Below are 25,237 nucleotides of genomic sequence, written 5' to 3'. Positions count from 1 at the left end.
TCTATCTCATATCTATCTATCTATCTATCTCATATCTATCTATCTCATATCTATCTATCTATCTATCTATCTCATATCTATCTATCTACCTATCTATCTATCTCATATCTATCTATCTATCTATCTCATATCTATCTATCTATCTATCTATCTATCTATCTATCTATCTATCTCATATCTATCTCATATCTATCTATCTATCTATCTCATATCTATCTATCTATCTATCTCATATCTATCTATCTATCTATATATCTATCTATCTCATATCTATCTATCTCATATCTATCTATCTATCTCATATCTATCTATCTATCTCATATCTATCTATCTATCTCATATCTATCTATCTATCTCATATCTATCTATCTATCTCATATCTATCTATTTATCTATCTCATATCTATCTATCTATCTCATATCTATCTATCTATCTATCTCATATCTATCTATCTATCTATCTATCTATCTCATATCTATCTATCTATCTATCTATCTCTTATCTATCTATCTATCTATCTCATATCTATCTATCTATCTATCTATCTATCTATCTCATATCCATCTATCTATCTATCTATCTATCTATCTATCTATCTATCTATCTATCTCATATCTATCTATCTATCTCATATCTAACTATCTATCTCATATCTATCTATCTATCTCATATCTATCTATCTATCTATCTATCTCATATCTATCTATCTATATATCTATCTATCTATCTATCTATCTATCTATCTATCTATCTATCTATCTCATATCTATCTATCTATCTATCTATCTCATATCTATCTCATATCTATCTATCTATCTATCTCATATCTATCTATCTATCTTTCTATCTATCTATCTATCTATCTCATATCTATCTATCTATATATCTATCTATCTATCTATCTATCTCATATCTATCTATCTATCTATCTATCTCATATCTATCTATCTCATATCTATCTATCTATCTATCTATCTATCTATCTATCTATCTATCTCATATCTATCTATCTATCTATCTATCTATCTCATATCTATCTATCTATCTATCTATCTATCTATCTATCTATCTATCTCATATCTATCTATCTATCTCATATCTATCTATCTATCTATCTATCTATCTCATATCTATCTATCTATCTATCTCATATCTATCTATCTATCTATCTCATATCTATCTATCTATCTATCTATCTCATATCTATCTATCTCATATCTATCTATCTCATATCTATCTATCTATCTATCTATCTCATATCTATCTATCTATCTCATATCTATCTATCTATCTATCTATCTATCTATCTCATATCTATCTATCTATCTATCTATCTATCTATCTCATATCTATCTATCTATCTATCTATCTCATATCTATCTATCTATCTATCTATATATCTATCTATCTATCTCATATCTATCTATTTATCTATCTCATATCTATCTATCTATCTATCTATCTCATATCTATCTATCTATCTATCTCATATCTATCTATCTATCTATCTATCTATCTCATATCTATCTATCTATCTATCTATCTATCTCATATCTATCTATCTATATATCTATCTATCTATCTATCTATCTATCTATCTCATATCTATCTATCTATCTATCTCATATCTATCTATCTATCTATCTATCTATTTATCTCATATCTATCTATCTATCTATCTATCTATTTATCTCATATCTATCTATCTATCTATCTATCTCATATCTATCTATATATCTATCTATCTATCTATCTCATATCTATCTATCTATCTATCTATCTATCTATCTCATATCTATCTATCTATCTCATATCTATCTATCTATCTATCTATCTCATATCTATCTATCTATCTATCTATCTATCTATCTATCTATCTATCTATCTATCTATCTCATATCTATCTATCTCATATCTATCTATCTCATATCTATCTATCTCATATCTATCTATCTATCTATCTATCTCATATCTATCTATCTCATATCTATCTATCTCATATCTATCTATCTATCTATCTATCTCATATCTATCTATCTATCTATCTCATATCTATCTATCTATCTATCTATCTATCTATCTATCTATCTATCTATCTATCTCATATCTATCTATCTATCTATCTCATATCTATCTATCTATCTATCTATCTATCTATCTATCTATCTATCTCATATCTATCTATCTATCTATCTATCTATCTATCTATCTATCTATCTCATATCTATCTATCTATCTATCTCATATCTATCTATCTATCTATCTCATATCTATCTCATATCTATCTATCTATCTATCTATCTATTTATCTCATATCTATCTATCTATCTATCTCATATCTATCTATCTATCTATCTATCTATCTATCTCATATCTATCTATCTATCTCATATCTATCTATCTATCTATCTATCTCATATCTATCTATCTATCTATCTATCTATCTATCTATCTATCTATCTATCTATCTCATATCTATCTATCTATCTATCTATCTCATATCTATCTATCTATCTATCTATCTATCTATCTATCTATCTATCTCATATCTATCTATCTCATATCTATCTATCTATCTATCTCATATCAAATTCAAATTCAATTCAAATTCAAATGAGCTTTATTGGCAGGACTAAGTACATGTTAGCATTGCCAAAGCATATGGTAAAAATACGGGGGTGGGGGAGGGGGGGCATATAGAGGTCCAGGGAATATCAAATTCCTTTTAGATTATAGGGGATGTTTCCAGGGTGGGGTATAGGAGTCCATGACATATCGGGCTCTTTAGTCGGGGGATAGGGATATGTCCAGTGTTGGGGTACGGGAGTCCATGACATATCAGGCTCCTCTTAGTCTGTGGCAGGCACTGACATATTCCGCTGCTACGGCCACTGCACTTTCCTCTTCCCCCAGTATTATCGGCAGTTTCTCTTCCTCCTCCTTGGAGGTGAAATCTGGGAGGAGATCAGACAGCCTCTTGAAGTGAGTGTCCCTCACTGCGGAGTATTTGGGGCACCTCAGCAGGAAGTGGGCCTCATCCTCCACGGCCTCCTGGGGGCACTGCTGGCAGAGTCTGTTCTCTCGAGGCTTGTAGTTCTGTCGGTGCCGCCCGGATTCGATGAGTAGGCTGTGGGCGCTCAGTCTGTACCGGCTCAGGATCTGTCGATCTTTGGGGTTTTCTAGTTTCTCTAGATATGGGGCCAGTTTGTACTCCCTCTGTAGATTCCGGTATATTGTCAGTTTCTGGGATTTGTTTATGTCGTTCCTCCAGATGCTGAGATATTCCTCTTTGACTTTGTGTACCATTTTCTGGATTTCACCTTTTGTCAGGCCATGGAGGTTGATGGCTTGGTCAGACTGGCTTTGGGTACTTTTCCTTGGGAGGCTTCCTGAGGCTTCCTGGTGTAGGAAGGCTTTGTGATGGTAGGAGCTGGGACTGCTACTTTGTAGATGAGCCTTGAATGACAGCGCCTTCTTCTTTATTGCGATGTGTAGTGGGAATCTGCCCAGCTCTGCTCGGCAGGCGCTATTTGATGTGCTCCGATGGACTTGGAGAAGATGCTTGCAGAACTCTAGGTGGAATATTTCTATCTATCTATCTATCTATCTATCTATCTATCTATCTATCTATCTATCTATCTATCTCATATCTATCTATCTATTTATCTATCTATATCATATCTATCTATCTATCTATATATCTCATATCTATCTATCTATCTATCTATCTATCTATCTATCTATCTATATCATATCTATCTATCTATCTATCTATCTCATATCTATCTATCTATCTATCTATCTATCTATCTATCTATCTATCTCATATCTATCTATCTATCTATCTATCTCATATCTATCTATCTATCTCATATCTATCTATCTATCTATCTATCTATCTATCTCATATCTATCTATCTATCTATCTATCTATCTATCTATCTCATATCTATCTATCTATCTATCTCATATCTATCTATCTATCTCATATCTATCTATCTATCTATCTATCTATCTATCTCATATCTATCTATCTATCTATCTTATATCTATCTATCTATCTATCTCATATATATCTATCTATCTATCTCATATCTATCTATCTATCTATCTATCTATCTATCTATCTATCTATCTATCTATCTCATATCTATCTATCTATCTATCTATCTATCTATCTCATATCTATCTATCTATCTATCTATCTCATATCTATCTATCTATCTATCTATCTCATATCTATCTATCTATCTATCTATCTATCTATCTATCTCATATCTATCTATCTATCTATCTATCTCATATCTATCTATCTATCTCATATCTATCTATCTATCTCATATCTATCTATCTCATATCTATCTATCTCATATCTATCTATCTCATATCTATCTATCTCATATCTATCTATCTATCTATCTCATATCTATCTATCTATCTCATATCTATCTATCTATCTATCTATCTATCTATCTATCTATCTATCTATCTCATATCTATCTATCTCATATCTATCTATCTATCTATCTATCTATCTATCTCATATCTATCTATCTATCTATCTCATATCTATCTATCTCATATCTATCTATCTATCTATCTCATATCTATCTATCTATCTATCTATCTATATATCTATCTAGCTCATATCTATCTATCTATCTCATATCTATCTATCTATCTATCTATCTATCTATCTCATATCTATCTATCTATCTATCTATCTATCTATCTATCTCATATCTATCTATCTATCTATCTCATATCTATCTATCTATCTATCTATCTATCTCATATCTATCTATCTATCTATCTCATATCTATCTATCTCATATCTATCTATCTATCTATCTCATATCTATCTATCTATCTATCTATCTATCTATATATCTATCTAGCTCATATCTATCTATCTATCTCATATCTATCTATCTATCTATCTATCTCATATCTATCTATCTATCTATCTATCTATCTATCTATCTATCTCATATCTATCTATCTATCTATCTATCTCATATCTATCTATCTATCTATCTATCTATCTCATATCTATCTATCTATCTATCTCATATCTATCTATCTATCTATCTATCTATCTATCTATCTATCTATCTATCTCATATCTATCTATCTATCTATCTCATATCTATCTACCTATCTATCTATCTATCTATCTCATATCTATCTATCTATCTATCTATCTATCTATCTATCTCATATCTATCTCATATCTATCTATCTATCTATCTCATATCTATCTATCTATCTATCTCATATCTATCTATCTATCTATCTATCTATCTATCTATCTATCTATCTATCTATATATCTATCTAGCTCATATCTATCTATCTATCTCATATCTATCTATCTATCTATCTATCTATCTATCTCATATCTATCTATCTATCTATCTATCTATCTATCTATCTATCTATCTCATATCTATCTATCTATCTATCTATCTATCTCATATCTATCTATCTATCTATCTCATATCTATCTACCTATCTATCTATCTATCTATCTCATATCTATCTATCTATCTATCTATCTATCTCATATCTATCTCATATCTATCTATCTATCTATCTCATATCTATCTATCTATCTATCTCATATCTATCTATCTATCTATCTCATATCTATCTATCTATCTATCTATCTATCTATCTATCTATCTATCTATCTATCTATCTCATATCTATCTATCTATCTATCTCATATCTATCTATCTATCTATCTATCTCATATCTATCTATCTATCTCATATCTATCTATCTCATATCTATCTATCTATCTATCTATCTATCTATCTATCTATCTCATATCTATCTATCTATCTCATATCTATCTATCTATCTCATATCTATCTATCTATCTCATATCTATCTATCTATCTATCTATCTCATATCTATCTATCTATCTATCTATCTATCTATCTATCTATCTATCTATCTATCTCTTATCTATCTATCTATCTATCTATCTATCTATCTCATATCTATCTATCTATCTATCTATATATCTATCTCATATCTATCTATCTATCTATCTATCTCATATCTATCTATCTATCTATCTCATATCTATCTATCTATCTATTTATCGCATATCTATCTATCTATCTCATATCTATCTATCTATCTATCTCATATCTATCTATCTATCTATCTCATATCTATCTATCTATCTATCTATCTATCTATCTATCTATCTATCTATCTATCTCATATCTATCTATCTATCTATCTATCTATCTATCTCATATCTATCTATCTATCTATCTCATATCTATCTATCTATCTATCTATCTATCTCATATCTATCTATCTATCTATCTCATATCTATCTACCTATCTATCTATCTATCTATCTATCTCATATCTATCTATCTATCTATCTCATATCTATCTCATATCTATCTATCTATCTATCTCATATCTATCTATCTATCTATCTCATATCTATCTATCTATCTATCTATCTATCTATCTATCTATCTATCTATCTATCTATCTATCTATCTATCTCATATCTATCTATCTATCTATCTCATATCTATCTATCTATCTATCTATCTCATATCTATCTATCTATCTCATATCTATCTATCTCATATCTATCTATCTATCTATCTATCTATCTATCTATCTCATATCTATCTATCTATCTCATATCTATCTATCTATCTCATATCTATCTATCTATCTCATATCTATCTATCTATCTCATATCTATCTATCTATCTATCTCATATCTATCTATCTATCTATCTATCTATCTATCTATCTATCTATCTCTTATCTATCTATCTATCTATCTATCTATCTATCTATCTATCTATCTATCTATCTATCTCATATCTATCTATCTATCTATCTATCTCATATCTATCTATCTATCTATCTATCTCATATCTATCTATCTATCTATCTCATATCTATCTATCTATCTATTTATCGCATATCTATCTATCTATCTCATATCTATCTATCTATCTATCTATCTATCTATCTCTTATCTATCTATCTATCTATCTATCTATCTATCTATCTATCTATCTATCTATCTCATATCTATCTATCTATCTATCTATCTCATATCTATCTATCTATCTATCTCATATCTATCTATCTATCTATTTATCGCATATCTATCTATCTATCTCATATCTATCTATCTATCTATCTATCTATCTATCTATCTATCTATCTATCTCATATCTATCTATCTATCTATCTATCTATCTCATATCTATCTCATATCTATCTATCTCATATCTATCTATCTATCTATCTATCTATCTATCTTTCTATATAGCTATCTATCTATCTATCTCATATCTATCTATCTCATATCTATCTATCTATCTATCTATCTATCTTTCTATATAGCTATCTATCTATCTATCTCATATCTATCTATCTATCTATCTATCTATCTATCTATCTATCTATTTATCGCATATCTATCTATCTATCTATCTCATATCTATCTATCTATCTATCTATCTATCTATCTCATATCTATCTATCTATCTCATATCTATCTCATATCTATCTATCTCATATCTATCTATCTATCTATCTATTTATCTCATATCTATCTATCTATCTATCTATCTATCTATCTATCTCATATCTATCTATCTATCTATCTCATATCTATCTATCTATCTATCTATCTATCTCATATCTATCTATCTATCTATCTATCTATCTATCTATCTATCTATCTATCTATCTCATATCTATCTATCTATCTCATATCTATCTATCTATCTATCTATCTATCTATCTCATATCTATCTATCTATCTATGTATCTATCTATCTATCTCATATCTATCTATCTTTCTCATATCTATCTATCTATCTCATATCTATCTATCTATCTATCTATCTATCTCATATCTATCTATCTATCTATCTCATATCTATCTTTCTCATATCTATCTATCTATCTCATATCTATCTATCTATCTATCTATCTATCTATCTTTCTATATAGCTATCTATCTATCTATCTCATATCTATCTATCTCATATCTATCTATCTATCTATCTATCTATCTCTCTCATATCTATCTATCTATCTCATATCTATCTATCTATCTCATATCTATCTATCTATCTATCTATCTATCTCATATCTATCTATCTATCTCATATCTATCTATCTATCTATCTATCTATCTATCTCATATCTATCTATCTTTCTCATATCTATCTATCTATCTATCTCATATCTATCTATCTATCTATCTATCTATCTATCTATCTCATATCTATCTATCTATCTATCTCATATCTATCTATCTATCTCATATCTATCTATCAAGATTCAAAGAAGCTTTATTGGCAGGACCAAATACACATCAGTTTTGCCAAAGCAAGTGTATAGAGGCAATAGGGATAGGGACTGAGGGGATGTTGGGTAGGAGCTGTGGGGGGAGGTGGATGGGGCAGATCCAGGTTGGGGGCTATAGTCCATGGCATAGGGGAGGTGGATGGGGCAGATCCAGGTTGGGGGCTATAGTCCATGGCATAGGGGAGGTGGATGGGGCAGGTTCAGGTTGGGGGCTATAGTCCATGGCATAGGGGAGGTGGATGGGGCAGGTCCATTGTGGGGGCTATAGTCCATGGCATAGGGGAGGTGGATGGGGCAGATCCAGGTTGGGGGCTATAGTCCATGGCATCATAGTTCTCTTTCTCGCAGTCTATGGCATTCGCTCACATACCGCGCTGCTATCTCCACCGCTCTCTCTTCTTCTCCCAGCAAGATATATGTTTTCTCTTCCTCCTTCATGGTAATGAAGTCTGGGAAGAGATGTGAGAGTCTCCTGAAGTGAGTGTCCCTCACTGCTGAGTATTTGGAGCAGTGTAGCAGGAAGTGGGTTTCGTCCTCTATGGCCTCCTGGTCACAGTGTTGGCACAGTCTTTCCTCCCTGGGCTTGTAGCTCTGCCTGTGTCGGCCACATTCGATGGCCAGACTGTGGGCGCTGAGTCTATATCGGCTCAGGATCTGGCGGTCTCTGGGGTCCGGGAGTTTCTCCAGATATGGGGCCAGTCTGTAGTCTCTCTGTAGGCTCCGGTACATGGTCAGTTTCTGTGAGCTGATGATATCATTCTTCCAGTCACTGACATACCTCTCCTGGCCTTCATCTGCCATCTTCCTAATTCCGGCTTTTGTCAGGTTGTTGTGATTGGTGTTCTGCTCCGGTTGGGTTTGGCTGGGCTGTTCCGGGGGTTCTGGTTTTTCTGTTTCACCTTCATGTATCAGGGCTTTATGGTGATGGGAGCTTGGATTGCTCCTATGCAGGTGAGCCCGGAATGACAGCGCCCTCTTTAGAACTGTCAGGTGTAGAGGGAATCTGCCCAGCTCGGCCCGACAAGCACTGTTGGAGGTGCTCCGATGGACCTGGAGAAGGTGCTTGCAGAATTCCAGGTGGAATATTTCTGTTGGACTGGAGTCCCACTTTGACCAGTCTGGGTAGGTGTGAGGACCCCAGACTTCGCTGCCATACAGGAGGATTGGGGCGATGATGGAGTCGAAGATTTTTAGCCAGACCCTCACTGGTGGCTTCAGATGGTAGAGTGTCCTTCGGATGGCATAGAAGGTTTTGCAGGCCTTGTCTTTCAGGGTCTCTATGGCTTGTTTGAAGTTCCCTGACCGGTGAATCTCTAGGCCCAGGTAGGTATATTTGTCCGTTCCTGTGAGGTCGCAGTTGTTGAGGATAAATGATGGGTGTTGGTCTGATCTTCTCTTTCTCCTCTGGAACACCATGGTGTTGGTTTTCTTTAGGTTGACCGGTAGGGCCCAGGTGGAGCTGAATTTCTCTAGGATTTTCAGGTTGTCCTGGAGGCCTTTCTCGGTTGGTGACAGCAGCAGCAGGTCATCTGCATACAGCAGGAATTTCACCTGAGCGTCGTGGAGGGTGAGTCCTGGTGCTGAGGAGGATTCCAGGGCGGTAGCCAGCTCGTTGATGTAGATGTTGAAGAGCGTTGGGCTTAGGCTGCAGCCTTGTCTTACTCCGCGGCTCTGCTGGAAAAAAGCCGTTCTTTTGCCGCTCACACTCACGCTGCAGCTGCTCTCGGTGTAGGAGCTTTTGATGACATCGTAGGTCTTTCCTCCTATTCCACTCTCCAGCAGTTTCAGGAATAAGCCCGGGTGCCACACTGAATCAAAGGCCTTTTTAAAGTCCACAAAGCAGGCGTATATCTTCCCATTCTTTGTATTGTAGATGTGTCTCTGAATGAGGCTGTGCAGAGTATAGATGTGGTCAGTGGTGCGGTGGTTCGGCATGAACCCTGCTTGGCTCTTGTTGAGGACGTTGTGCTCGGTGAGGAAGGTGAGGATCCTCTTGTTCAGGATACTGTTGAACAGTTTTCCCAGGTTGCTGCTGACGCATATGCCTCTGTAGTTGGCTGGGTCATACCTGTCCCCACTCTTGTGGATGGGTGTGATGAGGCCTTGGTTCCAGGTACGAGGGAAGTAGCCGGCACTCAGTACAATATTGAAGAGTTTAACCATTGCAGCCTGTATTTCTGGTGGGCTGTACTTCAGCATTTCTGGTAGGATTCCATCTAGGCCACCGGCTTTTCTACTTCTTATGGAGGAGAGTCTCTCGGTTACTTCCTGTAGTGTTATAGGTGTATCCACCGGGTTTTGGAAGTTTTTGATTTTTTCCTCCATTGCTTTTAGTTTCGCCATTATGTTTTCCTGTTCTTGGCTTAGTCCTTCCTTTGGAATGTCTTTATAGAGGTCTCTGAAGTATTGGAGCCAGAGGTTGCCATTTTGGATATGGTTGTTGTTTTTCTTGTCTTTGGTGTCCATGTGGTTCCATAGTTCCCAGAAGGAGTGGTCTTGGAGGGCGTCTTGGAGTTGATTGAGCTTCGTAGAGATGTAACTCTGCTTCTTCCTCCTGAGGATGGATTTGTACTGCTTTTGTATGGAGTCATAGGCTTCCCTCAGACCCAGGTGGTTGGGGTCTCTGTGTTTCTTGTTGGAGGCTGTTCTCAGGGTCTTCCGTACAGCTTTACATTCTCTGTCAAACCAGCCATTGACCTGTGTTTCTTTTGGTCTCTTGTAGTCGACTTTTTTAAGGTCGGACAGTCTGGCCATTGCGTAGAATATATTGTTGAGGTCCTTTGCTGCTTGGTTCACTCCCTCTGGGTTTGGCATGTACTCAAGGTTGTAGAAGTGGTGGAGCATCCGCTGTATTTCAGGTCTTCTGGAAGCTTCTTTATATCTTAGTGCCGATATTTTGGACCATTTATAGGATGGAGGCCGGGTGAAGAGGCCGCTCTGCTGTGGCTTCTGAGTGGATGGTTTCTCTGTAGATTTCATGTACAGAAGAAGTTGGCTGTGGTCTGACAGGTGCGTTTGTGGGGTGACTATGAAGGCGCTGACATCTGCCAGGTTCATGTCTGTAATGGCGTAATCAACTACACTCCTCCCTACATGGGAGTTTAGTGTATACCTTCCTAAGGAGTCACCCTTGCATCGTCCATTAAGGATATGAAGTCCTAAACTTTTACATACGTTCAGGAGCTTTCTGCCACTTTTGTTGACTGTACTGTCATAGCTGTTTCTCTCAGTGTGTACAGGGTCTTGGCCGTCATTCTCTGCTCCAAGTATGTAGATGTTTCCATCCGTGGTCAGGAAGTCTCTCTCTCTCCCTGTTCTTGCATTGAGGTCTCCAAAGATGAGAACTTTGCCCAGGGCCTGATAATGGGCGGCTTCTCTTTGTAAGATTTCGAAGCAGTCTGGATTGAAGTAGGGGGACTCTGGCGGTGGTATATAGGTGGCACAGAGGTGGACATCAGACTGACAGGTGAGGATGGAGCTATCTATCTATCTATCTCATATCTATCTATCTATCTATCTATCTATCTATCTATCTATCTATCTATCTATCTATCTATCTCATATCTATCTATCTATCTCATATCTATCTATCTATCTCATATCTATCTATCTATCTATCTATCTATCTATCTATCTATCTATCTCATATCTATCTCATATCTATCTATCTATCTCATATCTATCTATCTCATATCTATCTATCTCATATCTATCTATCTATCTATCTATATATCTATCTATCTATTCAAGAGAGGCCTGGATGTCTTCCTGGAGCAGAACAATATTGTATCATACAATTATTAGGTTCTGTAGAAGGACGTAGATCTGGGTATTTATTATGATGGAATATAGGCTGAACTGGATGGACAAATGTCTTTTTTCGGCCTTACTAACTATGTTACTATGTTACTATGTTATCTCATATCTATCTATCTATCTCATATCTATCTATCTATCTCATATCTATCTATCTATCTATCTATCTATCTATCTATCTCATTATCTATCTATCTATCTATCTATCTATCTCATATCTATCTATCTATCTATCTATCTATCTATCTATCTATCTATCTATCTATCTATCTCATATCTATCTATCTATCTATTTATCTCATATCTATCTATCTATCTATCTATCTCATATCTATCTATCTATCTATCAAATTCAAATTCAAATGAGCTTTATTAGCAGGACTAAGTACATGTTAGCATTGCCAAAGCATATGGTAAAAATATGGGGGTGGGGGAGGGGGGGCATATAGAGGTCCAGGGAATATCAAATTCCTTTTAGAGGATAGGGGATGTTTCCAGGGTGGGGTATAGGAGTCCATGACATATCGGGCTCTTTAGTCGGGGGATAGGGATATGTCCAGTGTTGGGGTACGGGAGTCCATGACATATCAGGCTCCTCTTAGTCTGTGGCAGGCACTGACATATTCCGCTGCTACGGCCACTGCACTTTCCTCTTCCCCCAGTATTATCGGCAGTTTCTCTTCCTCCTCCTTGGAGGTGAAATCTGGGAGGAGATCAGACAGCCTCTTGAAGTGAGTGTCCCTCACTGCGGAGTATTTGGGGCACCTCATCTATCTCATATCTATCTATCTATCTATCTCATATCTATCTATCTATCTATCTCATATCTATCTATCTATCTCATATCTATCTATCTATCTCGTATCTATCTATCTATTTATCGCATATCTATCTATCTATCTATCTCATATCTATCTATCTATATATCTATCTATCTATCTCATATCTATCTATCTATCTCATATCTATCTATCTATCTCATATCTATCTATCTATCTATCTATCTATCTATCTATCTATATAGCTATCTATCTCATATCTATCTATCTATCTATCTATCTCATATCTATCTATCTATCTCATATCTATCTATCTATCTAGCTCATATCTATCTATCTATCTCATATCTATCTATCTATCTCATATCTATCTATCTATCTAGCTCATATCTATCTATCTATCTATCTCATATCTATCTATCTATCTATCTATCTATCTATCTATCTATCTATCTATCTATCTATCTATCTCATATCTATCTATCTATCTCATATCTATCTATCTATCTATCTATTTATCTCATATCTATCTATCTATCTATCTATCTATCTATCTATCTATCTATCTATCTCATATCTATCTATCTATCTATCTATCTATCTATCTATCTATCTATCTATCTATCTATCTATCTCATATCTATCTATCTATCTCATATCTATCTATCTATCTATCTCATATCTATCTATCTATCTATCTCATATCTATCTATCTATCTATCTATCTATCTATCTATCTATCTATCTATCTATCTATCTATCTATCTATCTCATATCTATCTATCTATCTCATATCTATCTATCTATCTATCTATTTATCTCATATCTATCTATCTATCTATATATCTATCTCATATCTATCTATCTATCTATCTATCTATCTCATATCTATCTATCTATCTATCTATCTATCTATCTATCTATCTATCTATCTATCTATCTCATATCTATCTATCTATATATCTATCTCATATCTATCTATCTATATATCTATCTCATATCTATCTATCTATATATCTATCTCATATCTATCTATCTATCTATCTATCTATCTATCTATCTATCTATCTATCTATCTATCTCATATCTATCTCATATCTATCTATCTCATATCTATCTATCTATCTATCTATCTATCTATCTATCTATCTCATATCTATCTATCTATCTATCTATCTATCTATCTATCTATCTCATATCTATCTATCTATCTATCTATCTATCTATCTATCTATCTATCTATCTATCTATCTATCTATCTATCAGCAATAGTGCAAGTTCCACCACTTAAAAAGATGAGATGCGTCTGTAATTTACATCATAGGTAGACCTCAACTATGGGAGACAAACTGAGAAAAAAAAATCCAGAAAATCACATTGTCTGTTTTTTTAACATTTTATTTGCATATTATGGTGGAAAATAAGTATTTGGTCAGAAACAAAATTTCATCTCAATACTTTGTAATATATCCTTTGTTGGCAATGACAGAGGTCAAACGTTTTCTGTAAGTTTTCACAAGGTTGCCACACACTGTTGTTGGTATGTTGACCCATTCCTCCATGCAGATCTCCTCTAGAGCAGTGATGTTTTTGGCTTTTCGCTTGGCAACACGGACTTTCAACTCCCTCCAAAGGTTTTCTATAGGGTTGAGATCTGGAGACTGGCTAGGCCACTCCAGGACCTTGAAATGCTTCTTACGAAGCCACTCCTTCGTTGCCCTGGCGGTGTGCTTTGGATCATTGTCATGTTGAAAGACCCAGCCACATTTCATCTTCAATGCCCTTGCTGATGGAAGGAGGTTTGCACTCAAAATCTCACGATACATGGCCCCATTCATTCTTTCATGTACCCGGATCAGTCGTCCTGGCCCCTTTGCAGAGAAACAGCCCCAAAGCATGATGTTTCCACCACCATGCTTTACAGTAGGTATGGTGTTTGATGGATGCAACTCAGTATTCTTTTTCCTCCAAACACGACAAGTTATGTTTCTACCAAACAGTTCCAGTTTGGTTTCATCAGACCATAGGACATTCTCCCAAAACTCCTCTGGATCATCCAAATGCTCTCTAGCAAACTTCAGACGGGCCCGGACATGTACTGGCTTAAGCAGTGGGACACGTCTGGCACTGCAGGATCTGAGTCCATGGTGGCGTAGTGTGTTACTTATGGTAGGCCTTGTTACATTGGTCCCAGCTCTCTGCAGTTCATTCACTAGGTCCCCCCGCGTGGTTCTGGGATTTTTGCTCGCCGTTCTTGTGATCATTCTGACCCCACGGGGTGGGATTTTGGGTGGAGCCCCAGATCGAGGGAGATTATCAGTGGTCTTGTATGTCTTCCATTTTCTAATTATTGCTCCCACTGTTGATTTCTTCACTCCAAGCTGGTTGGCTATTGCAGATTCAGTCTTCCCAGCCTGGTGCAGGGCTACAATTTTGTTTCTGGTGTCCTTTGACAGCTCTTTGGTCTTCACCATAGTGGAGTTTGGAGTCAGACTGTTTGAGGGTGTGCACAGGTGTCTTTTTATACTGATAACAAGTTTAAACAGGTGCCATTACTACAGGTAATGAGTGGAGGAAAGAGGAGACTCTTAAAGAAGAAGTTACAGGTCTGTGAGAGCCAGAAATCTTGATTGTTTGTTTCTGACCAAATACTTATTTTCCACCATAATATGCAAAAAAATGATAAAAAAACAGACAATGTGATTTTCTGGATTTTTTTTCTCAGTTTGTCTCCCATAGTTGAGGTCTACCTATGATGTAAATTACAGACGCCTCTCATCTTTTTAAGTGGTGGAACTTGCACTATTGCTGACTGACTAAATACTTTTTTGCCCCACTGTATCTATCTATCTCATATCTATCTATCTATCTATCTATCTATCTATCTATCTATCTATCTATCTCATATCTATCTATCTATCTCATATATATCTATCTATCTATCTATCTATCTCATATCTATCTATCTATCTCATATCTATCTATCTATCTATCTAGCTCATATCTATCTATCTATCTATCTATCTATCTATCTATCTCATATCTATCTATCTATCTATCTCATATATATCTATCTATCTCATATATATCTATCTATCTATCTATCTATCTATCTATCTATCTATCTATCTATCTCATATCTATCTATCTATCTCATATCTATCTATCTATCTATCTATCTCATATCTATCTATCTATCTATCTATCTATCTATCTATCTATCTAGCTCATATCTATCTATCTATCTATCTATCTATCTATCTATCTATCTATCTATCTATCTATCTCATATCTATCTATCTATCTCATATCTATCTATCTATCTATCTCATATCTATCTATCTATCTATCTCATATCTATCTATCTATCTCATATCTATCTATCTATCTATCTATCTATCTATCTATCTATCTATCTATCTATCTATCTATCTATCTATCTATCTCATATCTATCTATCTATCTCATATCTATCTATCTATCTATCTAGCTCATATCTATCTATCTATCTATCTATCTATCTATCTATCTATCTATCTATCTATCTATCTATCTATCTCATATCTATCTATCTATCTATCTCATATCTATTTATCTATCTATCTATCTATCTATCTATCTATCTATCTCATATCTATCTATCTATCTATCTATCTATCTATCTATCTATCTCATATCTATCTATCTATCTATCTATCTCATATCTATCTATCTATCTATCTATCTCATATCTATCTATCTATCTATCTATCTATCTCATATCTATCCATCCATCCATCCATCCATCTATCTCATATCTATCTCTCCATTCTATTCTGATGGTTCTGGCAGTGAATTTACCATACTTGGCTGATGAAATGTCAGGCTTCCTTTCAGATGTGTGCGTAAAAATCAGACAACGCATGCATGGTCTGTGTGCCGTGTGATTTTTTTTTTCCTCGCACCCATTGATTTGCATTGGAGAGTCTCCACTGTTCTACTCTGCCCTATGCAGCATGTTGCAATTTTTTTCCTCAGCCCAATTGCAGCTAAGGAAAAACTCACAGATGAGCACTTCCTCATTGAATAACATTGGTGCAAATTCGATGCAATGTTTTCTTCCATTGCATTCACCCGATTTATATGCAGATGTAAGTGAGATATGCTGGTTTCTCTCAGAACTTCAGCTTCCAGCCTACAGGCAGCCAGTGCTGCAATATTGTTACAAAACAGCAGAGTTGTGAGAGCTTCAGCAAAAATCAAATGTTTGTAAGGAGCCAAAGTTCAGTTCTGCTGTCCTGTGTTAGTTTCATGCCTCACACTGGTAACTCTACCCTTTCTTAAAGCTATGCTCTGGAGGCAGATTCTCATGCAGATCAGTGTACGGCCCATAGCCTGGAACTACTCATTTGCATATAAGAAAACGTATATGTCTCTGACACTGGAACGCAGACATCAAGGAATTATTTTATTCATCTCTATACGACTTAGTAGGGCTGATCCTACTGACAGACTCCCTTTAAAGACTACCTTGACTGGATTCAATTTTAGAAAACTCTAACTCCCTACAGAATCCAAGGCAATACATTGCAGCAATCTATAAGGATCAGAAACAAGTTTTTGCTCTTGCTAGTATATCTCACTCACGGGAAAACATGTAGACCTGTGGTTCCCTAACTGTGCACAATTTAGCTTGTACAGATCATCTACCACCATGTAAAAAGTGTAGCGTCCGTATTGGCTTTCAGTCTCGGTGTCAGGGGCACACTTTTGAAGAAGGATTCCTAGTATTTGGAATCTGTCATAGAAGCTGTTAATGAGAAGCAACGTTGAATTACAAAAATACATATGCCACCACTAGAGGGAGCTCAGTGCATACTGTTTTTTATTATAGGACTCAATAGAGGTTTATGATTCCTAACGCAGTGAGCTCCCCCTGGTGGTGTCTGTGGGTAAACTGAATAGCATGCTGTTATCTACAGGTACAATTATGCGAAGCATAGGAGCTTACTGCATACAGGAGGGTTATTACTGAGGTTGATGCATGACTCTTTGCAATACTCTCCTAGTACAGGAAAATGCAAAGATGGACACATGTCATCCACTTTAGTTCATTTCAATGGACACATGCCATCCACGGACATTTCAAAAGACACAGGGCCTCCACTTTTTTTTTCACATACATTTACCACATTTATTATTGAACCACTTATTCAAAAATATCTAAAGTATTTACGGTCTCATTATCTTTTACTACTCTTTCTTCATGTGGCTAATATGATTGCACATAAATTGACACAATTTTCATAACCTTTGTCAGATTCAGGAACAGATGCAAACAGAGGCCCTGCGCTATAAAGCCAAAATCGAAGATCTCGAGAAGGCATTGTCCGAAAGGGGACAGGTTAGTGAATGACATAGAAATAAATGACTTTTCTGTACTTCATGAACATATTGTCGAAATTGGATACTAAGATACAAGTGTATCCTAAATGAATTGCAAGAATAAATCTAAAGCCAGTACTTTTTATTTTTAGGATTCCCTCTGGGTGGAGGAAAAACAACTTTTCATAAAACGAAATCAGGAATTAATAGAAAAGGTAATATAGTGTTTGGTACTTGCTCTGTAAGATTATGTCACTATAGGTTTGCTTATACCGCCATATACATCCAATGAGTGCTAGCCAATGTTTTATGCTGCAATTTCACTTTGAAATCGGATGCTACTCACCCATTTAAGGCTACATTCACATTTGCGCCGCTCCCGGCTGCGTCGGGCGCAGCCGCGGCGACGCACGCGCCATGCGCCCCTATATTTAACATGGGGGCGCATGGACATGCGTTGCAATTGCGTTTTGCGACGCATGCGTCGCTGCAGCGCATGCGTCAGGGCGCAGGGAACGCTGCATGATGCAGTTTTTCCTGCGCCCAAAACCATGCAAAAAGCGACGCATGCGTTGCAAAACGCAGCGTTTGTGCATGCGTTCATATTTGCGTTGTGCGTTGCGTCGCCGACGCAGCGCCGCACAACGCAAATGTGAACGTAGCCTAAGTCTGAGGGTGCATAGAAATCATCAGACTACACTCAGATGACTCACACAGTGGAAAAGATGGAGAAATGTTGTTCTCCATCTTCTCCTCAGTGTGCTCCGATTCAGGAAATCTATAAAAATAAAATAGAAAAATAGAAAAATAATTTAATAAAACATTTTGTGCCTTGAAAAAGTATTCATACCCTGTGAACTTTCCACATCTTTTCACATTACACTCCTAAACTTAAATGTTTTTATTGTAGCAAGCATTTGTGAAAAGTAAAGGGAATAATACCTGGTTTCCTAAATACTTAGAAAATATAAATCTGAACATTGTGATGTGTGTTTGCAGACGGCCCCCCTGAGTCAATACTTTGTAGGACCATCTTTCACTGCAGTTACTGCTGCAAGTCTTTTGGGCTAGGTCTCTACCAGCTTTGCACATCTAGATGGTGAATGTTTTGCCCATTCTTGTTTATAAACTAGCCCTAGCTCAGTGAGATTGGATGGCGGCGTCTGTGAACAGAAATTGTCAAGTCTTGTCACAGGTTCTCAATGGGATTTAGGTCTGGACTGTATTGTGACTCATCCATTCAAACACATGAATATGCTTGGATCAAAACCATTCCATTGTAGCTCTGGCACTATGTTTAGGGTCCTTGTCCTGCTGGAATATGAACCTACACCCCAGTCTCAAGTCTTTTGTAGTCTCTAAAAGGTTTTCCTCCAGGATTGTCTTGTAGTTAGCGCCATTAACCCCTATCTGACCTTGGACGGGATAGTACGTCCGAGGTCAGATCCCCTGCTTTGATACGGGCTCCGCGGTGAGCCCGCATCAAAGCCGGGACATGTCAGCTGTTTTGAACAGCTGACATGTGCCCGTAATAGGCGCGGGCAGAATCGCGATCTGCCCGCACCTATTAACTAGTTAAATGCCGCTGTCAAACGCAGACAGCGGCATTTAACTACCGCATCCGGCCGGGCGTCACATGATCGGGGGTCGGCAATGCGTCTCCATTGTAACCATAGAGGTCCTTAAGACCTCTATGGTTACTGATCGCCGGTGGCTGTGAGCGCCACCCTGTGGTCGGCGCTCACAGCACACCTGCATTTCTGCTACATAGCAGCGATCAGCTGATCGCTGCTATGTAGCAGAGCCGATCGTGCTATGCCTGCTTCTAGCATCCCATGGAGGCTATGGAAGCATGGCAAAAGTAAAAAAAAAAAGTTGAAAAAAATGTTAAAAAAATAAAAAAAGTATAAAAGTTTAAATCACCCCCCTTTCGCCCCAATCAAAATAAATCAATGAAAAAAATATCAAATCTACGCATATTTGGTATCGCCGCGCTCAGAATCGCCCGATCTATCAAATAAAAAAAAGCATTAACCTGATCGCTAAACAGCGTAGCGGGAAAGAAATTCAAAACGCCAGAATTAAGTTTTTTTGGTCGCCGCGGCATTGCATTAAAATGCAATAACAGGCGATCAAAAGAACGTATCTGCACTGAAATGCTATCATTAAAAACGTCATCTCGGCACGCAAAAAATAAGCCCTCAACCGACCCCAGATCACGAAAAATGGAGACGCTACGGGTATCGGAAAATGGCGCAATTTTTTTTTTTTTAGCAAAGTTTGGAATTTTTTTTCACCACTTAGGTAAAAAATAACCTAGTCATGTTAGGTGTCTATGAACTCGTGATGACCTGGAGAATCATAATGGCAGGTCAGTTTTAGCATTTAGTGAACCTAGCAAAAAAGCCAAACAAAAAACAAGTGTGGGATTGCACTTTTTTTGCAATTTCACCGCACTTGGAATTTTTTTCCCATTTTCTAGTACACGACATGCTAAAACCAATGATGTCGTTCAAAAGTACAACTCGTCCCACAAAAAATAAGCCCTCACATGGCCAAATTGACGGAAAAATAAAAAAGTTATGGCTCTGGGAAGGAGGGGAGTGAAAAACGAACACGGAAAAACGAAAAATCACAAGGTCATGAAGGGGTTAAACTTCTCATCAACTCTGACCAGCTTTCCTGTCCCTGCTGAAGAAAAGAATCGCCACAGCATTTTTCTGCCAACACCATGTTTGACAGTGGGGATAATGTTTTCAGGATGATGTAGTTTTCCGCCACACATTCCATTTTGCATTTAGCCTAAAAAGTTCAACTTTGGTCTCATCTGACATGATCAGCTTCTTCCACATGCTAGCTGTGCTCCCTACATGACTTTTTGCAAACTGCAAATGAGACTTTTTATGGCTTGATTCTCTTCTTGTCACTTTGCCATAAAGGCCTGACTTGTGGAGTATATAACTAAGGCCGGCGTCACACTAAACGTAAGGAAAATCAGTCCGAGTCTCCCTTTCGAGAGTCGCAGAAGTGTTCTCCGTATGGTCATCCGTGTGTAATGCGTTTGCAATGTGATGATGAGATTTTCTTGCACCTATATATCCGTATGGCATCCGTATTACATGCGTATGGCTTTACATATCTCACTGATTTTCGCCATTGAATTTAATGGCTCAATGGGTTGGAATGAGGAAAATGTGTGCGTATTTGACGCAAGCTAGACAGATGGTCCGAGTGGTGTCCGAGTTTTTCTCGCACCCATAGACTTGCATTGGAGAGACTCGGCTGATATACACATACAATTGCAGCATGCTGTGACTTTACATGCACATCGAATACGCCTGAGAAAAAATACGGTGATGTGAGCTGCTCCATAGATTAACACTGGTCTGAGTGCTACAGCTCTGGCAAAAATTAAGAGACCACCACATCAAAACCCTGTCATAGGTAGCCCAATCTCCAGACCTGAACCCCATTGAAAACCTCTGGAATATGATCAAGAGGATGATGGATAGTCACAAGCCATCAAACAAAGAAGAACTGCTTAAATTTTTGCACCAGAAGCAGTGTGAAAGACTGGTGGAAAGCATGCCAATCTCCTGAGGGATCTCCTCCCAGACCTGGACTAAAGCATCTGCCAACTCCTGGACATTCTGTGGTGCAACGTGACATTGGTGGATGGTGCGAGACATGATGTCCCAGATGTGTTCAATTGGATTCAGGTCTGGGGAACGGTAGGGACAGTCCATAGCTTCAATGCCTTCATCTTGCAGGAACTGCTGACAGACTCCAGCCACATGAGGTCTGGCATTGTCCTGCATTAGGAGGAACAGAGGGCCAACCGCACCAGCATATGGTCTCACAAGGGGTCTGAGGATCTCATCTCGGTATCTAATGGCAGTCAGGCTACCTCTGGTGAGCACATGGAGGGCTGTGCGGCCCTCCAAAGAAATGTCACCCCACACCATTACTGACCCACTGTCAAACCGATCATGCTGAAGGATGTTGCAGGCAGCAGATCGCTCTTCACGGAGTCTCCAGACTCTGTCACGTCTATCACATGTGCTCAGTGTTAACCTGCTTTCATCTGTGAAGAGCACAGGGCGCATGTGGCGAATTTGCCAATCCTGGTGTTCTGTAGCAAATGCCAAGCATCCTGCATGGTGATGGGCTGTGAGCACAACCCCCATCTGTGGATGTCGGGCACTCAGACCACCCTCATGGAGTTGGTTTCTAACCGTTTGTGCAGACACATTCACATTTGTGGCCTGCTGGAGGTCATTTTGCCCCTAGGGCTCTGCCAGTGCTCCTCCTATTCCTCCTTGCACAAAGGCGGAGGTAGCGGTCCTGCTGCTAGGTTGTTGCCCTCCTACTGCCCTCTCCACGTCTCCTGGTGTACTGGCCTGTCTCCTGGTTGCACCTCCAGCCTCTGGACACTAGGCTGACAGACACAGCAAACCTTCTTGCCACAGCTCACATTGATGTGTCATCCTTGATGAGCTGCACTACCTAAGCCACTGGTGTGGGTTGTAGAGTCCATTTCATGCTACCATGACTGTGAAAACACAACCAACACTCAAAAGTGACCAAAACATCAGCTAGAAAGCATTGGTACTGATATGTGGTCTGTGGTCCCCACCTGCAGAACCACTCCTTTATTGAGTGTGTCTTGATAATTGCCAATAATTTCCATTTGTTGTCTATTTAATTTGCACAACAGCATGTGAAATTGATTGTCAATCAGTGTTGCTACATTAAGTGGACAGTTTGATTTTACAGAAGTTTGATTTACTTGGAGCTACAGTATATTCTGTTGTTTAAGTGTTCCCTTTATTTTTTTGAGCAGTGTGTATATATATATATATATATATATATATATATATATATATATATATATTATATATACATATTCTTGTGTGATTTGCAATTTGAAATTTATGATAACATACTACTAGGATGTGCCATCAATATGTTATTGGACTGACTGCTGTAACATAACAAATGTTTTTCTCCAGAGTCTAGATTTAACAGTTACATCCTTGTTATGGCGCCCCATGCTGTTCTTTTGATTCCCTTTCAGAAATGCCGTTGCTGGTGAAAGGAAGCTGCTATTAGAGCACTGATTCTTATTGACTGGTCTCCACCAGTGATAAGTGGATGTGCTCGGATAAGATGTTGCTTGAAAAATATGTTAGAGTTGTCGCGCCTGCATGTCTCATGGCTGTTCAACAGCCGCAACACATGCAGCACATATTTTCGAAAATGCCGAAGTCACTCAGTTAGCATAGCATATAGCATAGCATATAGGATGTTCGGATAACACCTTATCCAAGCACGTTCACTCATCACTAGTCTCCACAATACCAATCACTCTGCTGCCAGTTTAGAGAAGTGGGACTGGGTTACTGAGCATGTGTGCCCTCTGGCATGAGTGGTCATGGCATTAGGTGGAACCAATAAAACACCAGAAGGCACCATATCACGACTATACAGCGATATTTAGGTAGGGATGTTTTACTTAGTTAGTCCAATTGAAAAATTGATACGTGTGAATGACTTAATGGAACGTAATGTTAGTTTGTTGAACTACTTAGTCTTATTTTGCGTTTGTAATTATAAACTCTTTCAGATTGACAAACTGGAATCTGAAAACAATCGTGTACAACAAGAACTGCAAGACGCTAGAGACCAGAATGAATTGCTGGAGTTCCGAAATCTGGAGTTAGAAGTAAGACTGATTCATCAGACAATAGGGAGTCTGTCACCCCCAAAATCAATATTAAACAATCTATACAGCGATATAAAGGACTTTTCCTCTATAGGAATCATATTAGCACCATACATTTTAGTGGTACAGTGACTTGGAAAGATAAATGTAACCCCTTTCCTCAGCAGCTAATCTTCACGCTTTTGTTTTTTTTCATAACTTTTTATTCTTCTGTCGACATAGCCATACGGGGTTTTGATTTTCGGGATGAGTTGTAGTCTGAATGACACCATTCATTTTATCATATAATAAAAAAATCAAAGTGTCGTGAAATTATGGAAAAAAAAAATGCATTTCTACCCACCATGTTATTTCTCTGAACCATGGTTTTCCAGTAAAGTATTATTATGGCAATACCAAACATGCATCAATTTTTTTTTTCATTTAAGTTGTGATTTTTTGTTTTTTTTCAGAAATTTGTAGAAAAAAACATTTTTGGTTGTGTCGCCATTCTCTGTGATCCATAACATTTATATTTTTCTGTCAATTGATCTGTCCAATGGCTTGTTTTTTGCATGTCCAGTTGACTATGTTATTGATATCAATATTGGGGTAGGTAATAAGGTTTTGATTAGTTTTTAACTAGTGTTGAGCGATACCTTCCGACACCAGAAGTATCGTTATCGGATTGGATCGGCCGATATCCAAAAAATATCCGATATCGCCGATACCCGATACCAATGCAAGTCAATGGGACACAAATATTGGAATGTAAATAAGCCCTTTCAGTCCTTCTACATCCTGTTCCGGAGGGGGGAAGAGTGTGGGCGGTGCGTGGGCAGACACTGTGCATGTCTGTGTGCGCGGGCGGGGTCTGTGCGAGCTGCCGGGGCTTAGTGTGGGCCTGCCGAGACTCTGTGCGGGCTTCCGGGGCTCTGTGCGGGCCTGCCGGGGCTCTGTGCGGGCCTGTCGGGGCTCTCTGTGGGCTGCGAGGCTCTGTGCGGGCTGCGAGGGCTCTGTGCGGCCTGCCAGGGCTCTGTGCGGGCTGCCAGGGCTCTGTGTGGGCTGCCGGGGCTCTGTGCGGGCTGCCGGGGCTCTGTGCGGGCTGACGGGGATCTGTACGGGCCTCTCGGGGGTCTGTGCGGGCTGCCAGGGGTCTGTGCGTGCCTGCCAGGGGTCTGTGTGGGCTGCCGGGGG

General features: G+C 37.7%; 1 protein-coding gene across 3 annotated transcripts in view; it reads left to right on the top strand.

The window, feature by feature from the left end:
• The window catches only part of JAKMIP2 (janus kinase and microtubule interacting protein 2), a 277,234-nt gene that overhangs the window by 184,304 nt on the left and 67,693 nt on the right, over nucleotides 1-25,237 (top strand). For all 3 annotated transcript variants that reach the window (XM_069764082.1, XM_069764081.1, XM_069764080.1), the window contains 3 exons: nucleotides 18,272-18,355; nucleotides 18,489-18,551; nucleotides 23,963-24,061. In XM_069764082.1, coding sequence (XP_069620183.1) covers nucleotides 18,272-18,355; nucleotides 18,489-18,551; nucleotides 23,963-24,061 — 246 coding nt within the window. The remainder of the gene's footprint in view (nucleotides 1-18,271; nucleotides 18,356-18,488; nucleotides 18,552-23,962; nucleotides 24,062-25,237) is intronic.

Source organism: Ranitomeya imitator, chromosome 4 (assembly GCF_032444005.1).
Source record: "Ranitomeya imitator isolate aRanImi1 chromosome 4, aRanImi1.pri, whole genome shotgun sequence".
Taxonomy (NCBI): domain Eukaryota; kingdom Metazoa; phylum Chordata; class Amphibia; order Anura; family Dendrobatidae; genus Ranitomeya; species Ranitomeya imitator.
This window is presented reverse-complemented; position numbering and strand designations above follow the sequence as displayed.